Source organism: Syngnathus floridae, chromosome 14 (assembly GCF_059516105.1).
Source record: "Syngnathus floridae isolate MCC-2025c chromosome 14, RoL_Sflo_1.0, whole genome shotgun sequence".
NCBI classification, from domain to species: domain Eukaryota; kingdom Metazoa; phylum Chordata; class Actinopteri; order Syngnathiformes; family Syngnathidae; genus Syngnathus; species Syngnathus floridae.
In genome coordinates this window covers 9320623-9346427 of record NC_142426.1, presented here as the reverse complement: position 1 = coordinate 9346427, position 25805 = coordinate 9320623, and the positions used below count along the sequence as shown (strand labels likewise).

General features: G+C 39.5%; 3 protein-coding genes and 1 long non-coding RNA gene across 6 annotated transcripts; 3 read left to right on the top strand and 1 right to left on the bottom strand.

Annotated features, from left to right (window-relative positions):
• The first annotated feature begins 149 nt into the window (after positions 1–149).
• On the top strand, positions 150–3331 carry odr4 (odr-4 GPCR localization factor homolog). 2 transcript variants are annotated; one of them, XM_088397360.1, is made up of 14 exons: positions 150–282; positions 581–684; positions 819–935; positions 1018–1110; positions 1217–1323; positions 1392–1428; positions 1641–1784; positions 1864–1959; positions 2060–2107; positions 2251–2373; positions 2440–2554; positions 2646–2849; positions 2932–2985; positions 3153–3331. In XM_088397360.1, the coding sequence occupies exons 2-14, from the start codon at positions 586–588 to the stop codon at positions 3221–3223; spliced, it is 1308 nt and encodes a 435-aa protein (XP_088253486.1). In that variant the 5' UTR covers positions 150–282; positions 581–585; the 3' UTR covers positions 3224–3331. The 2 variants fall into 2 exon arrangements, with proteins under 2 accessions (XP_088253486.1, XP_088253487.1); XM_088397361.1 differs by having other exon boundaries at positions 157–282; positions 568–684.
• LOC148387621 (uncharacterized) lies at positions 1821–23867 on the bottom strand. The gene is made up of 8 exons (XR_015862838.1): positions 23614–23867; positions 22377–23074; positions 21719–21852; positions 21184–21606; positions 13993–14130; positions 7194–7346; positions 6634–6739; positions 1821–2506 (listed from the first exon to the last, which is right to left on the bottom strand). It is a non-coding gene; the product is annotated as an uncharacterized LOC148387621 (long non-coding RNA).
• dpydb (dihydropyrimidine dehydrogenase b) lies at positions 3641–12262 on the top strand. The gene is made up of 25 exons (XM_088397357.1): positions 3641–3807; positions 5023–5133; positions 5217–5299; positions 5375–5462; positions 5571–5732; positions 5846–6042; positions 6331–6412; positions 6637–6724; positions 7050–7157; positions 7223–7392; positions 7459–7669; positions 7754–7938; positions 8101–8316; positions 8437–8601; positions 8697–8765; positions 8839–8922; positions 8994–9114; positions 9194–9313; positions 9826–9968; positions 10130–10184; positions 10275–10396; positions 10475–10624; positions 10764–10826; positions 10978–11055; positions 11519–12262. Exons 1-25 carry the CDS (start codon positions 3778–3780, stop codon positions 11681–11683), a joined length of 3066 nt encoding a protein of 1021 aa, XP_088253483.1. The 5' UTR covers positions 3641–3777; the 3' UTR covers positions 11684–12262.
• Positions 12326–20704, top strand: LOC148387622 (polypyrimidine tract-binding protein 2-like). Of its 2 annotated transcripts, none has more exons than XM_088397359.1 (17): positions 12326–12482; positions 13055–13076; positions 13261–13312; positions 13448–13611; positions 13691–13762; positions 13875–13946; positions 14029–14187; positions 14332–14442; positions 14704–14869; positions 15024–15101; positions 15390–15502; positions 17250–17283; positions 18525–18617; positions 18787–18903; positions 19007–19106; positions 19205–19282; positions 19572–20704. In XM_088397359.1, the coding sequence occupies exons 1-17, from the start codon at positions 12475–12477 to the stop codon at positions 19699–19701; spliced, it is 1569 nt and encodes a 522-aa protein (XP_088253485.1). In that variant the 5' UTR covers positions 12326–12474; the 3' UTR covers positions 19702–20704. The 2 variants fall into 2 exon arrangements, with proteins under 2 accessions (XP_088253485.1, XP_088253484.1); XM_088397358.1 differs by having other exon boundaries at positions 18339–18617.
• Positions 23868–25805: the final 1938 nt, after the last annotated feature.

The window sequence follows — 25805 nt, the reverse complement described above, 5'->3', positions numbered from 1 at the left end:
TGAATTGTTACCTAAAAATGACAACTTGATACGAACAAAGTTTTATTTTGTCGTAGTGTGAGATTTTATTTTGACGACTAAAACGGAAACAAATGATTGCAGTAATGTAACAAGAGTTACTTGCTACGTCAGAGGCATGCGACGGAAGTCTCACACGCCAAGCATTCTGGTAAACATAGTTTTTATTTATTTCGATGAGCCACCGCAAACTGTCACAAGTAGTTACCCCGGTAGTCAAATCCCAGCATTTCGATTGATAATTCTGTGAGCGTCTTTCTGCAGGTATCTACCACACTGTATATTGAATGATCATTGTCGACTCTGTATTTCACTACGTTAAATTCTAAGATTAGGTGAAAATCTGTCGTTCGCTAAAATTACTTTATTGTTGTTTGCTTGTTGATTTAAGATATATACTACATACTATAGTACCATAAAGCTGTTTGTGAATTGCATTGTGCATGACACATTGTTAAATTCAAAGTGCTGAATGCCTTGTTTGTTTTCTGTTATGCCACGTCTCCATTGCATTCCAGCCTCACATGAGATGTATTGTATTTTAAAAAGTGTTAATGTACAGGCAAGATGGGCCGTGGTTACATCGTCGACGACGCAGTGGAGGTATATCTGTCCAAACTATGTGCTCAACAATCGGATAATGTCACTGGCCTAGTCATTGGGCAGGTAAGTCAACATCTGTTGGAGGTGGCTTGCGTTTAATATTCATCAGACCTGCAATAAACTAAAAACAAAAGGCTGGCATCTACTAATACATTGTAGTTACTGATCATAAATGTCAATTTCACTTTACCTTTCAGAACTCTATTCAGAGGGATTTTGTTGTCATGGCATGTCAAACACCCCCAAAAGATGAACCTCTTGTTGATGCAGGAAAGTCTCTAGACAAGGAATGGATCAGTGAACATGCTCGACAGGTAGGAACCGTAAAGAAACTCACGTGTGATGGGACACCAGATGTTTTCACCACTGATGATCTGCATCGGTTTGTTTGTGCAGGTTTCCAGAATGTTGCCAGGGGGCTTGTCTGTGTTAGGAGTGTTTATCATTACTGATGCCGATGCAAAAGAAACACTAGCCACACTTCGTCAGGTGAGGTTCATGTATTCACTTAGGTTGTCAAAGCATAGAACTAGCCATAAACATCCTCTTACTTATTATTAGCTATTATTCCTCATCTTTGTGTGTTTGTGTGAAGCTGGTGTTTGCAGTGCAGCGTCTGATATCATCGGAAATACTGTGGAAAGCTGATGATGATGAAGTCACAGACTGCGTCACACTGCATGTCAGCCCCAAGTCTCGAAAGTATCCTGCATTTACTTACAATTACTGCATACAATTACTTGTTGTATATCTTTACTCTGGTATATCAGAATTAGCTGCAGAACATTTGATATCAAAGATCCCAAGGTGAGTTCTCAGTCACAGTTTCTCTTTGCAGCTATTAGTAATTTTGGTGGTAGTTTAACATTTTAAGGGGAAGTCAACCCAAAAACTTTCTTTTCAAAATTCTGTTGTACTCCCACTAGTGAATTTACTGTGGATTTACTTTTGTGAAAATGTGGCTTAAAGTGCAAATTACCTTTCTATGGAACTCACTGATTTTTGTGAACCTCTTCCAGAGTTTGGCCAAGCCTGCTGATTGGAAATATCAGTCAGGCGTATATTCATCCTGGTCCACAATAAGTTGTTGTGTAAATGTGGACTTATGTGTTCCGCTACCGGAAAACGCAACCTGTTCAAAGAGCATGGATAAGTGTCTTAAGGTACGTGTAGTGACACTAAATCAGTCATCCACAAAGTAGAATGTTTACGGATTTATTCTAAGTACTTCCTATGTTTCAGGAGGGACTGAACGTCTGGACGAACCAGATTGAGAATGCAGTCTGTTTGATTGATGGCGTACAGCTGCCTGAAGATGCAGAACTTACAACAGGACAGGTTAATATAAATTAATATACACCAAGACACACATTTAGTGCATACAAAGATAGATCCGGGGAATAAAATTCTAAGATTTTATTTGATACACATTTTGCAGAAGAGGAATGTGAGACACACGCTCACCGCTCAGCTGCTAGTCACTTCGGTAAGTTGCAAGCACATTGTAACATTATGCAATTACTCTGTAATGAATTAAAAGTTATGTTGTCCCCTACTTGGTCTTGATGTCCATATGATATGCAAAAGGTTCCTCGACAGTTTGGTAGATGTCATCTTTCTGTATGGCAGGAACAACAGGACAGTTCAAGAGATGTGGTCCAGCAGTGTGGCGGCTGCTTGTCAATCAGCGGAGCCATCCATAGTCGAGCTTACATACACAACAATAAACCAAAAGCCAAACTGGCTGAGAAGGTACCTTTTAACATGGTAGATGTTTGTAGGAAACATTTTGTCTTCAAATATCCAATATTCATATAGATGCTGAAGAGAGATGTGGTTTCTACGATGGTCACGAGAGTTCAGATGCAGCTTGATGAGTTTGTGGCTGCAGAAAACGAGAGCAAAGGAATCAGCAGAGACAAGCAAGGGACAGGTACTTAGACCGTGGAAGCTTGTTTCAATTCTTAAGAACCATTCCAGGCTTGTTTGTATGAAAATTAACACTAATTGTTCGTGTCTTTTAGAGCAATTCTGCCTCCCTCATCGTGTCTTTTGTCCTGCAAAAGTTAGTGGGACTCTAAGCGTGTCTGACTACAAGTTCAATGACGAGGACCCGTCTGAGGTCATTGACAGGTTGAAAGAAATGTTGGACATCGAAATAACTGATCAAAACTTGGATTCCAAGCAGGAAATTGCTGCTGAAATCATAGAAAGTGAAGAACTCGAAGGTGATTTGTTCTTTTTATGAAGTCAAATTTTGTGGTTCTAAATGTGTTTTTCTTAGCAACATTGCACTTGTTATGTTTTCAGATTCTACGGTAGAAATTGTTGAAGTGCAAGAACCCAAGAGAAACAACTACATAGGTGAACGACAGCAACATTTCCTTGCATCAGTTTGTTGTTAAAGCTGCTTTAGTATTAACCACTGTACTTTAGAAATTTTCAATTGTAGTTTAAAATGTCAACCATTGCACATCACTATGGCGTTACCGTATTAACGCATGCACTGTTCTGTTTCTGCTCTTTTTTAGGTGTTGCCATGGCCACTGTTGTTGCCCTGCTCGCCTCTGCTGCTTCAATGCTCTACCTCAATGACATTTGACATGCATACCAAAAATAAAATATTGTCAAATCCAGATTAAATAATTTCTGTATCAGACTTTTGTAATATGTTTTTAGACACACATAAAGACTAATTGACAAAATGAAACACTGCCTTATTTTTTCTGTTTAAAAATGAGTATAAGCAGCTCTAAATTGATATTGCTCATGATTAAAAAAAAATTGCCATTGTCAAACGTTACAACTGGCCGTCAGAGTGAGTTAAAAACCATGGTAAAATATATATGACAAAGATCTCAGTAGAGGAGTTTGGAACCGACGGTCTGTTATATGGTTATTGTTTAATCTCTCCAGAGTGTTGTTGCAATGCACATTTGAATCTAACCCCTGCTCAGCAGTGCTAAACTTTGAGCACTGGAGCCTCCAATAAGCTCCACCCAGTAGTTTAAATTGCCAAGTGTAGTAGCAGAGGCTTCAATTGACTGAGGTGTAAGAAGAAGTTGGTAGAGTTTAGAGAGCTCTCTGATTTGTAGAAGCAGCTTGAAACTACAGAAAATCTTTGCTGCTGCTGCTGAAACAGAGAAAAGAGGTGTCATGCTAAGTAAAGATCTTCCAGATATTGAGGTAACGACTTGTGTTTTCTCTCTGTACAACTTGGCACAAGAATGGAGCAAATATTGCTGTTGGTGCTCACTCTCCTACAAAATGTAAATTCATTGTCCATCTAAAAAAAGTTGTGATTTTTTTTTTTTTAATTTTGCACGCATTTGGGTCAAATACTTTAGATAAGGAATGTGTTTTGCTAAGATTGTTACATAATAATCATGGGAAGTCACATGAGGTTTTGAGGAATGCACTGAGTGTAGATTGACCTCATCTAAACCTGTCAGTGCAATATGCCATAAGATATTTCTTGAAGTTGCAGCCGCATTCTATTTTATAATTCGACAAAGGTTACAAAATGAGGTCCACAAAGTAAAAACCCTGACACAGTTTGGCTTTAGAGTTTAACTTGCAGGTAAACAAGATTGTTTATTTGGGGGGATGGATTTAGGGTGAGCAGCCTTCAAAAATGTTTTCTTACACTTTCTGCTTCGTGTCAAGGCTGTTTTACTTTAGATTATTCTTGTTTTGTTTCTAACTGAAATCATATCCTCAGCTATTTGCCGAATCAATTTTATTAGAAAGCCTTGAGTAGCTGTTTTTTTCTAAATCACTAATATAAACATTGTATAAATGATTAATTTGACTGTGTTTAAAAGTTAAAGCATTTGAACATTTCCCTTACATTTTTTTCTGTATTTTTCTGAGAAAAATGTTTGGACACTTCTGATTTAAGTACTTCATTAACAACATGACTATGTGAAAAAACATTTGCAAAATACATTTATGCCAGTACAACTGAACAAAAAATTGCATAATAATCTCCTAATCTAAATTGATTGAAATGATTGCGGGGGTTTTTTTCTCTTACTATATTCACTTGTGTCAGAATGGCTCTTTAGTTGCAGATAAAAACGATATGTCACTCATTACTTTTTTTTTTTGGTGGATATCCTCAACTGGTCACAAAACCACAGTGCAATGACCTTTGGTATCTTATCTACTTGACCCCAACCATTCAAACAAGCAAACTTCCCAGAATGTTCCATAAAGTTAGTGCTTTGCCATGAAGAGAGATAACAGGTATGTTAGCAAAAAAAACAATGCAAAAATAAAATGTTATATAAATGTTGAAAGGCGCAAGGGGGAAAAACAAGAATGTGTAAAATAAACATGTCTCATAAACTCATGACAATTGTTTCCCTTTGACTGATTGACATGTATTTTTTTTTTTAGAGCATCTTGGCTCTGAATCCGAGGGTCAAGACTCATACTCAGATCATGTCCACGGCGAACAAGAAGAAAGAAAAGAAACACTGGAAACGTAATCCTGACAGAAGCTGCGATGTATGTGTTTGACTTTAATGTAAACAACTCTAAAAGCACTTCCCTTAATTCCTCAAGAATTTTATTTTCATTTCTTTTCTCAGTCCTGTGTTAAGTTAGAGAACAACTTTGATGATATAAAACACACAACCCTGAGTGAGCGTGGAGCTCTTCGAGAAGCTCTGAGGTGAGAATCGAATAAGTCCTATTATTCACCACATATTACAAATGACACTAATAAATGTGTCAATTTTGTGATTAGGTGCCTCAAATGTGTGGATGCTCCTTGTCAGAAAAGCTGTCCCACTAACTTGGACATTAAGTCATTTATTACAAGTATCTCTAATAAGGTACTGTACACACTCTTGCTTGCTTAAGTGTAAAAACTGCTCAAGTCTCAGATAATTGTGAAGATATTTTTTTTAATATGTGTGTTTACTGTATGTCCTACATGTCAGAACTACTATGGAGCAGCACGGGCCATCCTGTCAGACAACCCTCTTGGTCTAACCTGTGGAATGGTCTGTCCCACATCAGAGCTGTGTGTTGGGGGCTGCAACCTGTATGCTTCTGAAGAAGGTCCCATTAACATCGGAGGGTTGCAGCAATTTGCTACTGAGGTAAAACGTTGCAAACAACAAATACTATTTAGATGCACTCCGCCATCCAAGTGCAAATAAGCAGCATGGATTTGGAAGAAAGCCTAATATGTGATATATCCGTATCTTCACAGGTGTTTAGTAAAATGGGCATCCCTCAGATCCGAAATCCTGAGCTACCACCACCCGATCAGATGCCGCAGTCTTACCATGCACCGATTGCTCTTATTGGCTGCGGCCCTGCTTCCATTAGCTGTGCCTCTTTTCTCGGCCGCCTCGGATATGATCAAATTACCATATTTGAGAAACAGAAATACACTGGAGGGCTAAGGTATTGATACTCTATTATATTGAACGGTGCAGTTTGTTTTGAGTTGTATAATATTAACGGAGAAAAGTAAATTATACATCTTCAGTACCGCATAAAACTAGTGTCTCAATTAAAACCTAAAACTTACTGTTTGTTGTTAAGGTTTAGTTTTTCCATTCTGGCTAGTATTCATACTTTGGCATGTGTGAGGCATATTTATATTCAGCACACATTTTGAGAGATAAAAATTACAGGAAGCCTATCAACAACATAATGGAAAAACAAAATGACCTTTGTCCTCTCATGCAGCACAGCAGAAATCCCCCAATTCCGTCTCCCATATGAGGTTGTCCAATTTGAAATAGACTTGATGAAGGACCTTGGAATCAAGGTATGATCTCTGATAACTTTACTATGTTCTTAAGCATGTACAGTAAAGATACCTCCACCATCATACAGCCACCAAAAATGACATTTTGGAAAATTTTTGAGAAAATATTCTGCCACGCAAAATAGAAATGTGGTATAAGTAATAGGTTTTTAAAAATACATATTACTGTTTGTATCGTATTTTACGTCTTTCCTAAAGAAGTCTTGCTTTGTAATCCTTACCAGGTTGTATGTGAGAAGGGTCTTGGTATGAACGGAATGACTCTGACTTCTCTGAAAGAAGATGGATTCAAAGCAATCTTCATTGGAATTGGTGAGTCCTCTTCAACTTCTACGAGAAATGTATTTTTCAATGGGGAAATTAAGTTAGGTAATGCTTTGGAAAGCAAGAAATATTTAATAACTTGAACTTGAAAAAAAAAGCTAAATAATGAAAATAAAATTATCCCGGGATGGCAAAATTAAGAAATTTATGATAAGAATATGACATTTTTACTTCGATAAAAACTACATGACAATTTCAATAATTTACATCATTAAACTTTAAAATTTTCAATTATTTCAACAACTGTGCAGATGGCTTTGTAACACAATGAAACTTTTTTAAAAGTAATTATGGGTTTTGTGTGTAATTTTAGGTCTACCTCAGGCCAACAGAGCAAAAATCTTTCAGGGTTTATCCATGGATCAAGGCTTCTTCACATCCAAAGATTTTCTGCCCATGGTGGCCACAGCAAGCAAAAAAGGTTTTGCAGTACACACACATGTAAATGTGTACACACCTACTCACCGTCTCTCTCTCTCCCTCCAGGGATGTGCCAGTGTCGCTCCAACCTCCCCGAGTTACGAGGAGTGGTGATTGTTCTGGGTGCCGGCGACACTGCTTTCGACTGTGCAACCTCTGCCCTCCGCTGTGGAGCCAGGAAAGTGTTTGTCTGTTTCAGAAAGGGATTCACCAACATCAGAGCTGTTCCCGAGGAGGTATGGGTGTCCATGGACAAATGGATGTGGATAAGCAGAGAGTGATGAATGTCGCTTTTTGGTCAGATGGAGTTGGCTAAAGAGGAGAAATGCGAGTTCCTACCCTTCCTCTCTCCCAGAGAGGTCATTATGAAGAATGGACACGTCGCCGGATTACAGTTTTGTCGTACTGAGGAGGCCGAGGATGGAAATTGGTTGGAAGATGAGGACCAAGTTGTACGGCTGAAGGCAGATTACATCATCAGTGCTTTTGGTTCCATGCTCAGTGAGCCGGCAGGTAATCAGACGGATGGAGGGGGTCATTTTTTTGATGCTCCACTCAACTGACCCTTTGTTTGTTGCATGTTTATTCTATATGCAGTGAGTGAAGCTATGTCTCCAGTCAAGATGACTCGTTGGGGTACTCCCGAGATCAACTCTGAAACCATGCAAACGAGTGAGCCCTGGGTGTTTGCAGGGGGAGACATTGCTGGACTGGCAAACACCACAGTGGAATCAGTCAATGATGGCAAACAAGCCTCATGGCATATTCATAGATACATACAGGTAGTGAACCACTGTTTCTGTCTTTTTGTCTAACCCTAAAATTTAAATTTTATTTAAATTAATCAGAGAAAAAAATATTAAAAGAAAACATTGGAGTAAAGAGCAAGTTATAAAACGATGGGTTAGTATAATTTTATAATCCTTTCGGTTTTCATTCTGCAGTCCCTCTATGGCCAGACAGTGGATAAAATTCCAAAGATGCCATTATTCTACAGTGCTATTGATCAGGTGGACATCAGTGTGGATGTTTGCGGAATAAAGTTTCCCAACCCATTCGGCTTGGCCTCTGCCCCTCCCACCACCAGCGCAGCCATGATCCGAAGAGCTTTCGAACAAGGATGGGGTTTTGCGTTAACCAAGACCTTTGGATTGGATAAAGTAAGTGCATACTTGCTTCAAAATGCCGAATTATGTATATATACATAATATACAAAGATATTTTGCAGTGAGTTGATTATATATAATTAATAGCTGGATTATTTTCTTCTGTCTCTGCAGGACCTGGTTACTAATGTTTCTCCCCGTATTGTACGTGGCACCACTTCTGGTCATGTCTTTGGACCAGGTCAGGGATCATTCCTCAACATCGAGCTGATCAGTGAAAAGACAGCAGCCTACTGGTGTCAATCAGTTGCTGAGCTTAAGCAAGACTTTCCAAATAATGCAAGTTTTCATCACTGCTTATTATATTTTAATTTGGGGTTTTCTATTGCAATCAATTATGGAAAAACATGCTTTTTTTTCTTTCTGCCAATCAGGTTGTGATCTCCAGCATCATGTGCGGTTACAACAAGGAAGACTGGACAGAACTAGCTCAGATGGCCGTGGTACGTATTATACACGTCATGTTACAGATATGTTGTTTTGAAGATAAAATTGACATGTACATATCGTTTTCAGAAATCAGGTGCTGATGCTTTGGAGTTGAACCTGTCCTGTCCTCATGGGATGGGAGAGAGAGGCATGGGGTTGGCCTGTGGGCAGGTACACTAACTCAATCATTCATTCATTCATTTTGAAAGCGTTGGTCATTTATAGTATACATTACACATTAGGACCCTGTGCTGGTGCGTAACATTTGTCGCTGGGTGCGAGCTGCTTCTTCCATCCCGTTCTTTGCCAAACTCACACCAAATGTTACCAACATTGTCGATATTGCCAAGGCTGCCTATGAAGGTATGCATATATTTTCCTACTCCAATGTACTTCTTGTATGACTTGTGGCTCCATAACCTAAAATAAATGTGTAATTCAGGTGGGGCAGATGGCGTTACAGCCACAAATACAGTTTCGGGTATGATGGGACTGAAGGCAGATGGTTCACCCTGGCCAGGTGTTGGAGCTGCTAAACGTACCACATATGGAGGGGTGTCAGGTAAAAACACATAAACAAACGTGCCACATCTTTTAGTTTGCAGTTTCTCATAAATGCACCTGAGACATTTTTAACAAAGCAATTCCAAAAACCCATCTTGAATTCTTGAATTCATGAGCCAAGCCAAAGTTGAATGAACACAATTAAGTTGAGAATTCAAATTTAGCCAGTTACAATATTGGATCAGTCTTAAATTTCCGGATCCACATCCTACCGTATTTTCCGCACTATAAGGCGCACCTTCAATGAATGGCCAATTTTAAAACTTTGTCCATATATAAGGCGCACTGGATTATAAGGGCACTGTCAGCTTTTGAGAAAGTTGGAGGTTTTTAGTTGCGCCTTATAGTGCGGAAAATACGGTAATTAAAATGTAATTCATCATTGGACCGTAAAGCTAAACATTCACTTTTGAGTTGATTTTTTTACTTTTTGAGGTATGGGTGAATAAAAATGAATAGAAATTTATGAATCACTGCCACATGAATGGATTTGTATGATCATTTGTGCAGGCAATGCCATCAGACCAATTGCTCTCCGAGCTGTATCCGCCATCGCCAGGGCAATTCCCGGTTTTCCAATTTTGGCCACTGGGGGAATTGACTCAGCAGAAACCGGTTTACAGTTTCTTCATACTGGTGCCTCAGTGCTACAGGTGACAATATCATGACATAGTTTTGCGCTAATTTGTTATTTGCTGGTTGGCCAGAATAAGTCACATGGTTTTACTACCTTACAGTTAGGCACATAATGTCCATTTCAATTCAATAGCATCTTTTTTATATGGTTTGTTTGACTAAAAAAGTGTATACACAGGTGTGCAGTGCTGTTCAGAACCAAGACTTCACTTTGATTGAGGACTACTGTGTGGGTATGAAATAATATTTTTGTATTTGCACTGTGTTAATAAATTTGCTATGATTTATCAACTCATCATGTTGAGCGTTCTGTGTATGCATAGGTTTGAAGACCTTGCTCTACTTAAAGAGCCTTGAGATGAAGAACTGGGAGGGACAGTCTCCTCCAACAGAGAGACATCAGAAAGGAAAACCCATTCCGAGACTAGAAGACCTCGTCGGACAGGTATATTAACTCTGGTGACTTTAAAATGATAAGATTGCTAGAAATTGATTTGATTGAAACGAGAAAATGCTTGTGTAGAGTCTCCCAAGTTTTGGACCATACCTTCAGAAGAGGACAGAGGCCATTGCACAATATAAAAAACATCTCAGAGAAGCTGAGGGTGCTGATGTGATGGAAGCCACCGTGTCCAAAATAAACACGCCTAAAAAAACTGTTCCAGCTGTCAAGGTATTGTGCATACATGCATAATTTTAGTTTGGTATGGTTTGTTCTAATGAAATGTAAAAATAAAACAAAGCTTTGTGTACGCTCCACATAAATGCATGTTTATTTCATTAATATTAATGTTCTGGCTCTTTATTTGCAGGATGTGATAGCAAGAGCGTTGCGCCACATCGGAGCCTATCAAGAGCTTAACAACATGGAGCAGGTATTTATTGATGTTGCATTTACTTGCGTCAAACTAGGATAAAAGCTTACGAATTCTACAGGTAGTGCTTGTATTACATTTAGGGAAAATTAAAACTATTCATTTTAAAATGTTGGTCTCATTATGATATTTCATTTGTCCTACTCATCAGGTTCAGGCTCTGATTGATGAGGAGATGTGTATCAACTGTGGGAAATGTTACATGACCTGCAACGACTCTGGTTATCAGGTACTATATACAATAAATTCACACAGAATTCAACTATGAGATGACGTGTTAACCAGTGAAGATAAGCAGTACAATATTTTTAAGTAAATTTATATATTTTTATTGTTATCCTGCAGCACAGTCTCACACTCAGAGGTTCTTAGTTTGAACTTCAGCCCAAACACTTCTCGTTAATGTTTTCTTGTACTCTGGTTTCCTCTCACGTTTTAAAAACATGCTTGGTAAGTTAATTGAAGACTCACAGCAAGCAAGGGCGAGTGACTGGCAACGGGTTCAGGGTACATGCCATCTATACCGTGACATGCTCTAGCTCACCTTTGACCCTCAACAGAGTAGACAGTCAAAAATTGATTGATATACTTGGCAGAGTTGAAAGAATTAGTGTCACTCTCTATTTATCCTGCCTCTTTTCACATAGGATGCCGTTTGTGTCTTAATGGCATTTTGCTTCTTGTCTCTACAGGCTATAACGTTTGACCCAGAGACCCATCTTCCATTTGTGACTGACAGCTGTACTGGATGTACTCTATGCCTGAGTGTCTGTCCAATCATAGACTGCATCAAGATGGTTAACAGGACAACACCATATCAACCCAAGAGAGGTGTGCCAATTAATCCAGTCTGCTGAAACAAAAGTCATACAAAACTTCAGCCTATCTGGCTTTTAACACATGGATGAAATCTGTCACAAGATCTGTATTTGCTCATATTTGATTGTGCTATTCTTCATGAAACCAATTCTGTTCCCTTTTGATCATCAGACTTGGACAATACAGTATGTACTTCTTTTGCGTGTTCCATGATGTTTTATTCTAAGCAGCATCCTGAAACATCCATTTTTAACTGCCAACTTTTATTGTCGGGTAAAACTATGATCTATGGAAGTCATGCGATAGTTGCATATTCATCCTGTACTGTAGCTTGTAGTTTTTAGCCTGCAGTTTGAGACACCTCATTACATGACCGCACTGAGCAAAATCTCATAACATACATTTTGAGAAATTTACATGCACTAACTACTGTGATTGGTATTTTGTGGGCCAACTTATCATTTGTGTGATTATCAACATTGGTGGTGATTATAGCTTTAAATAACTAACAATCTGAAATGATGAGAATGTATAATTATTTTGTATTATATTGTTTTAAATAGACAATATACACCAGCCAGAGTTTCCTTCGGGATCAATAAAATATCTACTTTCAATGGTTGAGTGAGTTATTCCACTACTGTATAATACACATGTTGTTACTGAGGGCTACTGTAATAACAGTATGCAAAAAATTATGTCACCTCCAATACAAAAGGCGGCGATACTGAGCCCCCTGTCCTGTTGATTCGACGACGCCCATTTTGCTTCCACTGATTCGGGCGTTGTGTTTGACGTACGTTCGCGCAGAAGAGGACAAAGAGCTGCAATGGATGGGTAAAATGTCCCCAATTGTGGACGTATACGTCTAAACGCTCGCGTCTTAGTAATGCATGAGCTCCATCTAAAGTGATGCAAAATTGTGTTCTTGATTTTAGACGTGCTAACTGTTAGTTGAGCTGTAAAGCCCGACATTGTACTGTTGCAGGACCTTGTGACAGCTAGCTAAACTAAAAGTCCAAACATGAACTGGACTGGTTTCATGAGGGATTACTTGTGATTTTATTTATAGAACGATATTGTAATAAACTGTAACAAACTCAACACTGATGCTTAACACTACGTTTTATTAGAAGTTTGCTATTAATTTCAGTGTTAGCAGCGGTAGTCGCAGGCTTACAGAAGGTGTAGCGGAGGGCGTAACTTTATGGGATATTATTTTTATTTAGTCGAAATTATTACAATTGCAAACTACCAACATTGTTATTGATAACCAATAGAAGCGTGTCGCTAGCTTGAAATTAATGTACGGATAGAGTGTAAAACGTGAAGTAGTTATAACATTGTTATTACTGTTATTTCGGTTATTTAACTACTTTTTTTTCCCTTATCTATGCACTCTTCAACAGTGATGTTGCGGTTGGTGTGAAGGCAAGCATTCTTATTTACTACTTGACCCTTTTTTGCTGTTACATTTCATAAAGTAAGCAATAATATTGTGCAGGAGTGATTTTGTTATTCCTGCTACTCAGATAAAAAATTATAACCATTTTTGTATTCATATTGATAAAATCCTTGCGGGTATCTTCACTTGTTTTTCTGATCATTTTTCCAGAGAGGCTCAGATGAGCTCAGTATGTACGCTAGCAACCCTAGCTCTATGGCAGGTAAGAAAACCATTTGTTTTCTTGTTAAATTTAAAGCTATTATAACGTGTCGTAGACTAGTGCAGTTAAGAATTGTTTGCACTGTTGTGTATTCCTACTTTTGGGTAAAATGCTTGCATATGTGTGTTGTTGCAGCAAATGGCAGTGACACGAAGAAACAGCGTCTGGATGAGTCACCTCCATCGAGAGTTCTTCACATCAGAAAACTTCCCAATGAAGTATCCGAGACAGAAGTCATTGCACTGGGTCTTCCCTTTGGAAAAGTGACCAATATACTGATGCTAAAGGGCAAAAACCAGGTTTGAACCATAACATGGTTTCCCCCTGTTATTGTCAAGTAAAATGAATTTATTTGTGATGTACTGATTTTTCTTCAAGGCATTTCTGGAGCTCAGTACAGCAGAAGCTGCCATTACAATGGTGAACTACTACGCAGCTGTTACACCACAGGTTTGAAATACATCCATGTGAATTACTGTCACACATGACACAATTAATATTTTCCATTTTTGCTTAGCCATAATGTGAATGTATTTTCTCATCTCCGAATTGTTTTCTTTAGGTCAGAAACAGTCCTGTTTTCATCCAGTACTCTAACCATAAGGAACTAAAAACAGATTCTGCGCTAAACCAGGTATTCACATTGTTAAAAAAATAAAATAGCTCTCAGCATTACCAACCTTAATCTGATGTTGGATTTCCTCATGTTCTCCCAGAGAGCCCAGGCAGTGCTGCAAGCGGTCTCAGCAGTTCAAGATGGAAGTTCTCCATCATCTGACCATGGAGTTCTGGACCTTGCTCCACCTCCCAGTCCTGTTCTGCGTATTATAATAGACAACATGTTTTATCCCGTGACTCTCGATGTTTTACAACAGGTATTACATTGTATCATCAAAATTCATCTTTTGACACTCAATTGTTGATCTTTTGCTGATAGTTTGTTGATTGTTGTTGTTCATAGATTTTTAACTAGACTGAAGAGACTAAATTCCTTGTGTTGTTTTAAAAATAATTTTCAGATATTCAGTAAGTTTGGGACTGTGATGAAGATAATTACGTTCACCAAGAACAACCAATTTCAAGCACTCCTGCAGTTCAGTGATCCGGTCAACGCCCAGCAGGCTAAACTGGTAGGTCTTATTTTATATGTCAAAGCTTGTGACCAAGAGCACGGGATAATGACAAACTGTGTCATAATATAAACTTGTGTAAAAAGTTATCATGTAAATATCAAGTTATGTAATCCATTATCCAAGTTATGTGTGAAACAAATATTTTGTTTTAAAATTAAAAAGTTAATTCGATTTAATCTAACAGACATAGCTCAGTTTGATTGCAAGGCTGATTTAACTGTAAAATAAAACAATGCTGTCTCTTGCATTCTTCCACAGTCTCTTGATGGACAGAATATCTATAATTCATGCTGTACTTTGAGGATCGATTTCAGTAAACTGGTCAATCTGAACGTCAAATACAACAATGATAAGAGTCGAGATTACACCCGACCAGATCTACCGACTGGAGATGGAGATTCAAACAAGGATCATTCTTTATTGGGTAATTATAACAACTACAATTATGTATTTGCTCATCTTATTTACATTTACATGCAAAGTATACTGACTTTTTGTGTCTCCTTTTGATGACTATCATCTATGCTCGGTAGTATGACTGTTTTTGGTACCATTCTAGATTTGTTTTTTTCTTGAAGGTACACCATCTGGAGCGCTAGCGTCGTACTCAAGTGGGGCGGGTTACTCGTCCTCTCTCTCCCTCTCGCAGGGTGCAGGTACTGCGTTCTGTCTATTTTTGTTGTCACTTTTTTGATGATATTTTTACATAGGTAAAATTGTACAGTATTCCTTTCGTGATACAAAATTTGTTCCGTTGCAAAATGTTATCTGCATGTCACTTTTGTATGTTGGTAAATGTTGGGTATGAATACTGTTTGGTTTATGTTTTTCTCCTCTACTTTAAAAAAGACACTTCACATCTTACTATGACATTGAACATATGACCATTCATAGTTTGATGGTGCTGTATGACATGTTCAAGAATATGTTCTGCTTGCTAACAGGAGCCATTAGCCCTCTGAGCGCCGCGGCAGCTGCAGCAGCCGCTGCAGGACGAGTTGCTCTGTCCGGGTCTGGAGTTTCAGGAGTTCTATTGGCATCCAACCTCAATGAAGAGGTACATTTGGCCATGCACATTATCTTGAGTGCTAATTTTACTCTTAGTAAGGCATCTTTGGTTAAGTACCGTCTTTGGATAAGTACCGTATTTTTCGAACTATAATACACCAGATTATTTGGCACCGTATCAATAAACGGGACTGTTTTCATACATATGGTAAACCGGATAATAAGGCGCATTATTATTTGTGTAAGTTATTGGAAGCAGGCTGTCTTTTACTTTTTGGTCCCATTAACTGCGCCTTGTGGTCCGAAAAATACGGTATGTCTAAAATGTGTCTTCTCAGTTTTTAGTATATTTCTGAATATTAAACTAACACAAATTATCATAAAATACAAAACATTTATTATACTATTTCTGAACACGAGCTTTCATGTATTTTGTTCTTAGTTTTCTGTTAACTGTCAATTTTCTATTACCCTTCAAAATTTGCTACATTGTTATATCTGTAACAACAATCTCTTGTTTGAATTACCTTTCTGTCAGAGACTTTCTTTCTACTATTCCAATCCATCTTTGCTCATCTCCCTATTACGAGCGCCTTTATAGTGGAGTGGTGGTTTTCACATTTGTCCCCATTTGTCAATGTCTTTGTGCAACCGCCAACTGTCTTCATCGCCGCCTAGCGACAAATTGCCACAGGGTAGCATCGGTAGCTTTCATAGCAGAGCCTCTAAGGTTGAACGCAAACTGTTCTGATTGTTGAAGTTACAATTTAAAGGGACGGTAAAGCGAGACAACGTTGGCACTTATGTGATAGGACTATTAGAAATGATGTCATTACTACAATTCACCTTTGAAAAAAAGCTCAGAAGAGATTTAATGGTATTTTGGAACAGAAGGGCGGTACACTGACTGACGCTGACTTTTTGGGCGGAGTTTGCTTGATTTGACATCAGCCTGACTATGTCACAGACGGAAGCGATCACAATTTCCCCATTGGAAATCATTGTACAGACTATCACTTAAAAAGCAGCACCAAAATTTACATAGACATTATGTTTTATATTATATATTTACCAATCATTTGATTGTTAGTGTTTATATTGGAAAACAGAAAATGCTTGTCTTGTGCTTTTTAAGTTGCATTTTTTACATATGTCAGAATTGTCACCTGCCAATACCCTGATTACTGACTTCCAGTTATTTATTGCTGCTCCCTTTTGGTTCGATCTGTTCCGCCCATCTTTCATTCATGTACCGTATTTATTTCCTCTTGTTTGTTTCCATGTTCTTTTCCTACACTGATTAATTCATTCAGCAGTGTGTATTTTTTTTTTTTGTGTGTGTGCGCATGCCTGGGGATTTTTGTGTGTGTGTGCGCCTGTTGTGAATCAAGCCAGCACTCATTCACTCCGTTGATGTTCCACTGATGCTGTTTACTGACCTCTGCTTTGGTTTTTGTCCTCCTCTCCTATCTCCTTTCCCTGCCTCCTTTCTTTCCTTCTCTGCTCCTCCCCTTCAACCACATATTGTGTTTATTTGTCCCTGCATCCTTTACGATTGTACGTTCCCCCCAACCCCCATTTTTATTTTTCCATTTTTTGTAATGCGGTCTCACCCGACTTGTGCCATTGTCAACATCTCCCCCAAACAATCTTTGCTCCAACCGTCATCATCATGGAAACCATCATCTCCCCTTCGTCCAATGCTGGGTGGTCTGATCTCTACCTTCGTCTCTCCTCTTCTTCCTCCTCTGCTCCTCCTCTTCCTGTCCTCTACTCTGCGGTCTCTCTCTGTAAAGATGGTCACGCCTCAAAGTCTCTTTACCCTCTTCGGTATGTTCAATCTCTACTTTTCAATCTGTTTATCTCTCTCTGTTTATCCAGTTTGCTCTACTTTTTCTTCAGTCATATCGTGGACATACTTGTTTCTCGTAATCTCTCAATAGTGATATCTATTTATCTATTACTGCGCTCTCAATATTAGAAGATTAGCAAGTGGTCTGGTGGTCTTTATTACCTAATGAGAACAAAACACCTAAATTACACACGTTGAGCAACTATAGTGGGGCACGCACATGCAGATTTTTTTTTTTCCCCCAATTGTTTCGGCCACCTAAACCCATTTTTGTGTAAAATAGATATTGGTGGTTTGGCAGCTTTTTTTTCTTTCTTTCTTATATATATAAAAATAATGATTTTATTTTTCGCCCCAATCAGATTCAATGGCTGTCACTTATTCACACAGCAACTCAACTCTTTTATAATATGAATGCTTACATGATTATACTACATGACACTCCAAGTCATTTGGGAAGCAAGGTCTTGGCTTCAATCTTAAGTTGCGACATGGGATGAGTTGTGTGTTGGTTCTCATTACAAGAAAAGATTCATTGATCACACAGACCACCGCATTCAGTTAAGACTTTCCCTTGTCTTTTGGGGGGGGAAAAAAATGTATGAAATTGCTTTCTCTACTTTTAATTTCTTATCTCCATTCAAACAGTGAAATTGTGAAGTTGGAGCTTCTCCCAAACTGAATGTTCTTACAATCGTAAAGACTGTCAACCAGCCCCTTTTACATTTTTCTCTTCTTAAATTATTGCTGTACGTGTACATATGTCATTCTGAATTTACTCTCCAAAGTTCCTGTGCAGCTTTTTCTGCTTTAGGTCAGTGCACATCTGTGTTTCTAAAAGGACGTTTCCGTCTTTCACCATTCATCATATTATATTTCAAAGCTCCTCTTTTTTTTTCTATTTTACACACACACGTGCAAAATAAGTCGTGGTTGACAGTCCTAATTAAAAACTACTGTTACACTCAAGTGTTGTATTCAAATGGCAGTCAAATGGGAAGATCCTGTCCTTTCTGATCCTTTGTCTCTCTAGCACTAACTGAATTCCTTCCATCCTTCACACTTTTATCTACGTCGGCTCCTCCTCTCCTGCTCTGTCTTTTCTGTCCTCATACTCTCTCTCCTACACTTTGTGCTCTCTCTCTCTGTCTGTCTTTCTCTCTCCCTGTCTTGGTCCACCTCTCTCTCTCTCTCTCTCTTTATGTCTCCATTTGTTTAGGTGTCTATGGTGATGTGCAGCGGGTGAAGATCCTCTACAATAAAAAGGACAGTGCGCTTATACAGTTATCAGATGGCAACCAGGCTCAACTGGGTACGTTTTTACTCTCCAGGCAGTCTGGATATTTTGTCCCCGCTGAGCAATTAATCAGAATTTAGAATTATTTAAAATTACTCATTAAACAGGCCTGAAAGATTGTAAATAATTTGACGCATACAATTTTTTTTTTCCCTCAAATGTCTGTACTTGTCTTTGTCTATAGCCATGAGCCACCTGAATGGTCAGAAGGTATTTGGTAAAGTGATGCGAGTGACTCTGTCCAAACATCAAACTGTTGCTCTGCCTAGAGAAGGGCTGGATGACCAGCTGCTTACCAAAGGTAAGAGCACAGACACTTGGACCACACATGGTGACACTAACTTCAAACTATGTCCCTAGAACCTGTGACAATAGACTTAAAATTATAATTTTCTTCCCTTCAGATTTTTCTGGATCGCCACTACATCGCTTCAAGAAACCAGGATCCAAAAACTTTCAGAACATCTTTCCTCCTTCTGCAACGCTACATCTCTCCAACATCCGGTAGAGCTCATACACCTACATTTGCTACAAAAGCACAGATGAATAAGACCCAATACATTGTTGTGTTCTCCTGTTTACAACGCATCGTCTCTGTCCAGGGACGGCATCGGAGAGGACGACCTGCGGCTCTTATTCTCCAATGGCGGGGGGACGGTCAAGGCCTTCAAGTTCTTCCAGTAAGAAGCCTTTGAATTAATGTGCATTGTCTCTATTCAAATAGATAAATAAAATCAGTCCGAGAAGGCCATGGACCGCTATGTAGAATCCAAAATCTGATTGGTTAATAATTTTGAAAAAATTCATAAATTTATTGTTGTTCCAATTGTACAGGGCCAGCAATCGTGTGAAGGCCTTGGGAAGTTTACACTGAATATTTTTAATTCATCTATGCAGTGTAAATCCAATCTTAATGTTCCTTGTTTTGATAATAAAGTCACATTTCAATCTGTGTCCTTCGTCCTCTAGGGACCGTAAGATGGCCTTGATCCAGATGTCGTCAGTAGAAGAAGCCATCCAGACGCTGATGGATCTTCATAATTATGACATGGGCGGCAATCACCACCTCAAAGTTTCCTTCTCAAAGTCTACCATCTAAACTTGAGAGCCGATTTGAAAGTGCCGTGTTGAACAAGGAGGTCGCTGTCATTGTACATTATCAAATCCACACAAAGAGCGTCAAATTTAAGATTTCTTCAGTTTTTTTGACCAGTAGAAGGCCAGAATTTTGTTAACATTATTAAAAGTCAATACTAGTGATGTTGTGCCTGCCTTGCTAGCGCCATGCTCCTTCCTAAAGTGTGATCCAACATCACAACAGTTTGAGCCAGGCCTGCAGTCTGAGTAGACGCCATGCCCTCTTATCCTCCTTTATTTGGGCTTTGAGTCACTTGTCAGTAAACTGTATGATGGACATTTATGTCATATTATAACTTGAACCTCTCAGCCCCCAAGTGATTTAGACACAGTGCTCAACGGCATTGAAAATGAGTTGGCGTTTTAAAGTCTAGTAAAGTCTTTCTAGCAGGCAGGGCTTGCTGTTAATCTCGTGAACAACCACAAATGAAACAAAAGGAGAATACAGTACATGGGAGTTACATGTATTACATGAATGAAGTTGACAGATAGTCAACGGTAATGTTTTGTTCAAGTCTTTTTGTAAAACTCTTCTGGATGAGGTTTCATCACGTGTTCATGGTCTTGGTCTCTGGTTTTAGAGGAGACTGTTTAGATCGAAGTACATGTGCCTTTAGTTCGTTTGGATCTAACACTTTTCTTGACAATTTCAACAGATTAGTTTAGCATTAGTATTTCCCCATGCATTACTTAGTTTTTACATTCTGGTTTTATTTTTAAATGACCAACCATTTGTGTTGCAGCTGAAGTCAGCTTCTTTTTTTTTTTGTCATTTTTTCTAATTGTAGCTCATCAAAGTTTTATTTTAGGGTATCCTACCATTTTATACTTATAATTTGTGAAAAAAATCAGATTAGCACATTTATTTTGTCCTATCAACAATTGAATTTAAATTGTGTTGTGTTTTCAGATAAGGATGTCTATCCTCTCTGTCTTGGCTGTCAATAAACCTATCTTTGCTCTCCTTTCTCTTTTCCACCACTCTTCTGAGGACTGGCTCAGAGCAAGTCGTTTTATTGCCGTCTCTTTAAATGCAAATGAGATACTTCGCAACCCACGCCCTCCAGATGTGCACCTCCCTTTCTGGTCGGACATATTTGTAGTTTTTTAGCCAAGTAGACAACTTGCAAATGTTTTGATTGATTGTCAACAGCAGAAGACTTGTCATACAGACATGCATACACGTGACAAAATTAATCCCTTCACAATACTTATGAACAAGTCTTGTAAACAAGCATTGCAGTCAAGTTAAGAAGCAAGAAGCTAACAAATGCATTTAAAACATTATTGTGTTCCCTAAGAATAAAACACCTTTGATGCAATTCATCTGATAAAACTACAAGTGAAAACAGAACGCACAGCTCAGCACAGAAAGACTAATGTTACGAAAATGAGAGCATTATAGACACGCAATATCATTATTTTTGTGTCATCTCAAGCTTACCTCTTTACTGTGTCCGTCGTTTCCGTAGGACGAAGGAACCGAATCCTCAATGAAACAAAGTCTTTCGGGTAATCCTTCTCTCTCCTGACAAGATTTCTAGGAACACTCGTCTTTGAACAAGCAGGACTTTGCCCACAAATATGTGAACTTTTTCCTGAAAAATGAAATATAACCAGGCACTTCCTTGAGGTTTGATGCTGGGGGACTTTCATTGGTTAAACACACCTGATTCAAATTATCAGTTCAAGTACACACCGGTAGCGCCCCCCCGTCAGTGGATGGCCGAACACATCGGTACCCCCACCGTTCTTTTGAACGAATCGTTCACTCACGAGCCAACACGAGTGCATGGCTTAATTGCTCTTATCCCACGTGGCTTTGTGCGTCTTCAGTAAAAGAGTCCCTTGCTCGAGAGTACTTGACCTGGACCAAAATAGGAAGGCTATCGTCCCTTTTTGTGCTCTGGTTTTATTAATTACTGCACCGACTGACACCGTTGTTAGCAGTGACCCATAACTATAACGAGTACACCGACCTTTATATGAAAAATAGGTTCGCCTCCGTAGTTGCTGCGTTGTTTTGACTGGCATTAAAGTGCACTTCTCTGATGATCCACAAGAGGGCACCGTAATGATATTGACCACTTCAGCTCGGCTTCGGTTGTGCGGCCTGTAACAAACAAACAATAAATAAATCGGGAGGAAATTGCATTATAACTACGTATAGCTGACAAATATCAGCGTACGTACATTTATATTTTGTATTGTAATGTCTGTCTGTCTTGGTCCTCTTTATGTTTTTAATAACAACCCACTTCACTCAAAAACGCACTGAATGAAAGAATGAATATCAGTGAGAGGGCGACTGCATAAACAATTAGGTCATGCAGATCAGTGGAGCTGCTCTTCTGCTAGGTGTTTCATTCACCGGATGGATCGATCTATCTGTTGCATCAAACCAAATAATGACAATGTTTTGTCAAAGTTCTCTATTACACAAATATACAAAACCACAGTGATGTTTTAATATATCAAATATATATCAAATATATCAAAAAACTGTGGGTCACAACCACCAAATATAATTTCCTGTCATTTCCTTATGTCTTATTAAATGACTTGTTGCCAGGCAGAATTTGGAGAGGCACTCATAATTGTCCTAAGGTTGAATTAGCATATGCCAGCCACACCCACCAGGTTTCCTAAATGGCAAACTCTAGGGTGACAGCAACGCTCCCCCAGGAAGAGTCAGCAGGATCTTAAACAGACACACGAATAGGTGCACACACATGCACAGCGGGCGGCACAATTAGCACATGGGCCTTGAGGGGCCAGACTTAATCCACGACTTAATATCACCACTATGACCTCACACTTATATAAACCACAATACAAATGTGCATGTGCAATTCTTTGAGTTCTGTTAGATTGTTATTCTGCCCATGAGCAAGGCACCAATACCCCAGTCCTCCCCTTGAACCCAAGAGGGGCAGTGTTCGCTCATTCTGACATCATTCCTTGTAATATTTACTTGCATGTATGCAATCTGGTTCTATGTGTGGTGGGTGGTCAATAAAAATACAGCCGAGTGAAATATGAATGTCCCCATGTGGGATTCTAATCAGTATAATAAATGAAATTAAAAGTGAATTAAAATGGGATTACACCTGTTGACCTAGTTCTACCCCCCCATCTCCCATTTCCACCAGTAGCCTGCCGCCTCTATGATGACCTCATAGCCCCATCCCCATCCGTGTGTGTGTTCAATGATGCAGATGATCCACTGATCTGTGATTGATGCGGTACTTCCCCTCCCCCTTTTTGCAATACTCCATTTTCCTCTTAGTTCCTCTCAGTCTGTGGTGACGGGGGTGGGGTCAGACGGGTGGGGCCTGAAGTGAAAAAAGAAAGAGCATGATGAGGCAGCCACACACTTGCACATATATTCACAAGGGTTTACAGTATATGGCTACAAGACACACCGCTGGCTCCGCAAGATATCAGTGTTTTGAATGACATCATGGAAAGACAATTAGTTCCTTGTTTTTGCAAGATAAAACTCTACATGGCAAGCGGACAATCTTCATGCTTTGTCTATCCAACTTGTATCCAGGTCACCTTGATGATTCAGTATAAGCCACACTTACTATACTAAGCATGGCTCGGTTCAGTTTGCTAGTATGTTTTAATTTGGCAATATCCACGTTAAAATTTCATAATTTTGAATTTCGAAGCTGTATGCTGATTTTCAGGAATATAAATATGTTTTGTCTCATCTGTCCAAAGCACATTTGAACCAAAAGCTTTGCAGCAGCATGCCAGTATGCATTCTGACAGATTCCAATCTGCCAATAATGATTGATAGATAGGGTGGAGCATCTAGCTCACTTAAATTGGAAAGTGATGTAAACATTAATCTTTTCATTTCCACCGTTTGTCTTGATTAGCTTGATGGGTGAGGTGGAGATGACTCGTCACATCTGCGTCCATTTACACTCTCAGTCACACCTAAATTAGTCTTTGGTGAACCCAACATGCATGTAGGAGGAACCTGGAGAAGAACACACATAAGCACAGAGAGAATAAATTCTGCATTCATTCCGATAAGCTTCCTCCTTCAATGTCCGCCCGTCTGGCCATCTGTCCGTCTTTCGGTTTGGGCTCATCCATCCATCATCCTTCTTACAGTGAACCAATCAATATGTGATGTCAGGATGAGGTAAGTGATGAGTTCAGAGTCATAAAGCCACATGATAGGCTGACACAGCGCCATCAGCAGCTGCGGCTGGAAATTGATGGAGCCCAGAATTCTGGCTCATATTTCACCCATTTCTCCCTCTCTCGTGCACACGCAAACACAAACACGCATCTAACACACACACACACGCACAAGCACGCACACACAATAAGCATCCCATATCTCCTGCCACAGAAATGGATTTTTCCCCAGCAGACCACACAGGGTGGATTCATATCTCTATTGATTTAGATGTGGTGATGAACTGAAAGGAATCAAATGAGATCAGCCTGAGAAGTAAATTGCAAATTAATCAAATTAATCTATTGAAGATACAGAGATAGAAAAGGTTACAGATGTTCAGAAGGTATTCAGTTGCAGCAGGGAAGTCAAATCGCACATGAATGATGAGATACAAACCAAAGTGGGATGAAGGTCATCAGGAACACAAACTCCAGCTGGGACACACACACACAGACACACACACACACATGTGATTTTCAGCTTTTTGCTGGCAGAGGTTTCCACAGTGACTTACTTGCTGACTTTGTTTGGCACAGTTTTGGATCCAGATGAGGCCCCTTCCTGACACTTATTTTTATCCAAGATTGAGACTGACAATGCCCAAATAGTGACGTCAAAAACTGAACTAATTGTTTCCAATGATATACAATACCCATTTAACAATTCCGCCCTCAAATTTGAGTCTCAGCACCTGTCTCCAACAATATGTCTAATCATGAAGGCGCTCATTCTGCCATGATGGCAGAAAAAGCACACATCCTCCATTTAGGCAGAGGCGGAAGTGAGGTTGAATGAATGTCATTGTGTTGTGAATGTATGTGGAGGAGGGAGGGAGGGAGGGAGGGAGGGAGGGAGGGAGGGAGGGGGGGAGCGAGGGCATTGGCTCACGTTTCTTCCATTTGTCTCCCTTGGTAACAGAGGGAGATAGTCACAACCTCGGAGCAAACAGGAGGACATCTGGACCTGCTACTCTCTTCCTCCTTTGTTCATCTCCCTCTCAAACTTGTCTGTCTCTTCTCTTTCGTTCCTCTGCCCTCCCTCCCTCCCTCCCTCCCTTCATTTTTTTTCATATTCTCCTCACTGTGTCACTCTCTGGGGGCTATCAATCATGGAGGCTGTGACGGCAGCCAGGCTGTAGGTGGTCATGCCGACGGCAGATGGCTCTTTATCGCTTGGGCCCCGGCCTCGCCATGACAACCACAGAGAGCAGGAAGTGACACGTCCAGCAGAGTGGAGAGATTCGTGTTGACAGGGCGCGCGTGCGCACGCAGTCCGATCTGGCCATCTAGCCATGGTGCTGTGAAAAAGTATTTGCCAAAGGTCAAGTTACCACTTTTTGCACTTTTCCCTCTTGAATGTTTAACATAATAAAAATGTAAATATCAAATGCAGTTTGATTATTGGGGGGAATTATAAGATACTAAGAGAAGACGCTGATGACTAGAAGACTGAAAAGGTCAAAGTATTCCTAAGAAAGGAACTAGGGTACACACACTTGGTGTGTGTGTGTGTGTACGTCTCAGTGTGTATCTCAGTGTGTCTGAGTGTGTGTCTGTGTCTGGGGCGGCTGGTGGATTTCACGTTCCACTTCCTCTAGCAAGGCGATTAGGCCAGACGTCTGTCACACACACACACAACGCCGCTCCCCACTGTCTGCTGGGATAAACACACACTCCTACACACAATGTTTGGAAAACTGACATTCTGTATGATTTTTTAGATTGCTGAGGAGCGGACACACCAAGAAATATTACTCTCTTACCACTATTACAACTGTAATTTAAAAACTGTTTTCCCCATTTGTCTTCCAATGGCAACAGACAAATTACAGTAGTAAAAGTGTATGTGATTCATAAAACTAA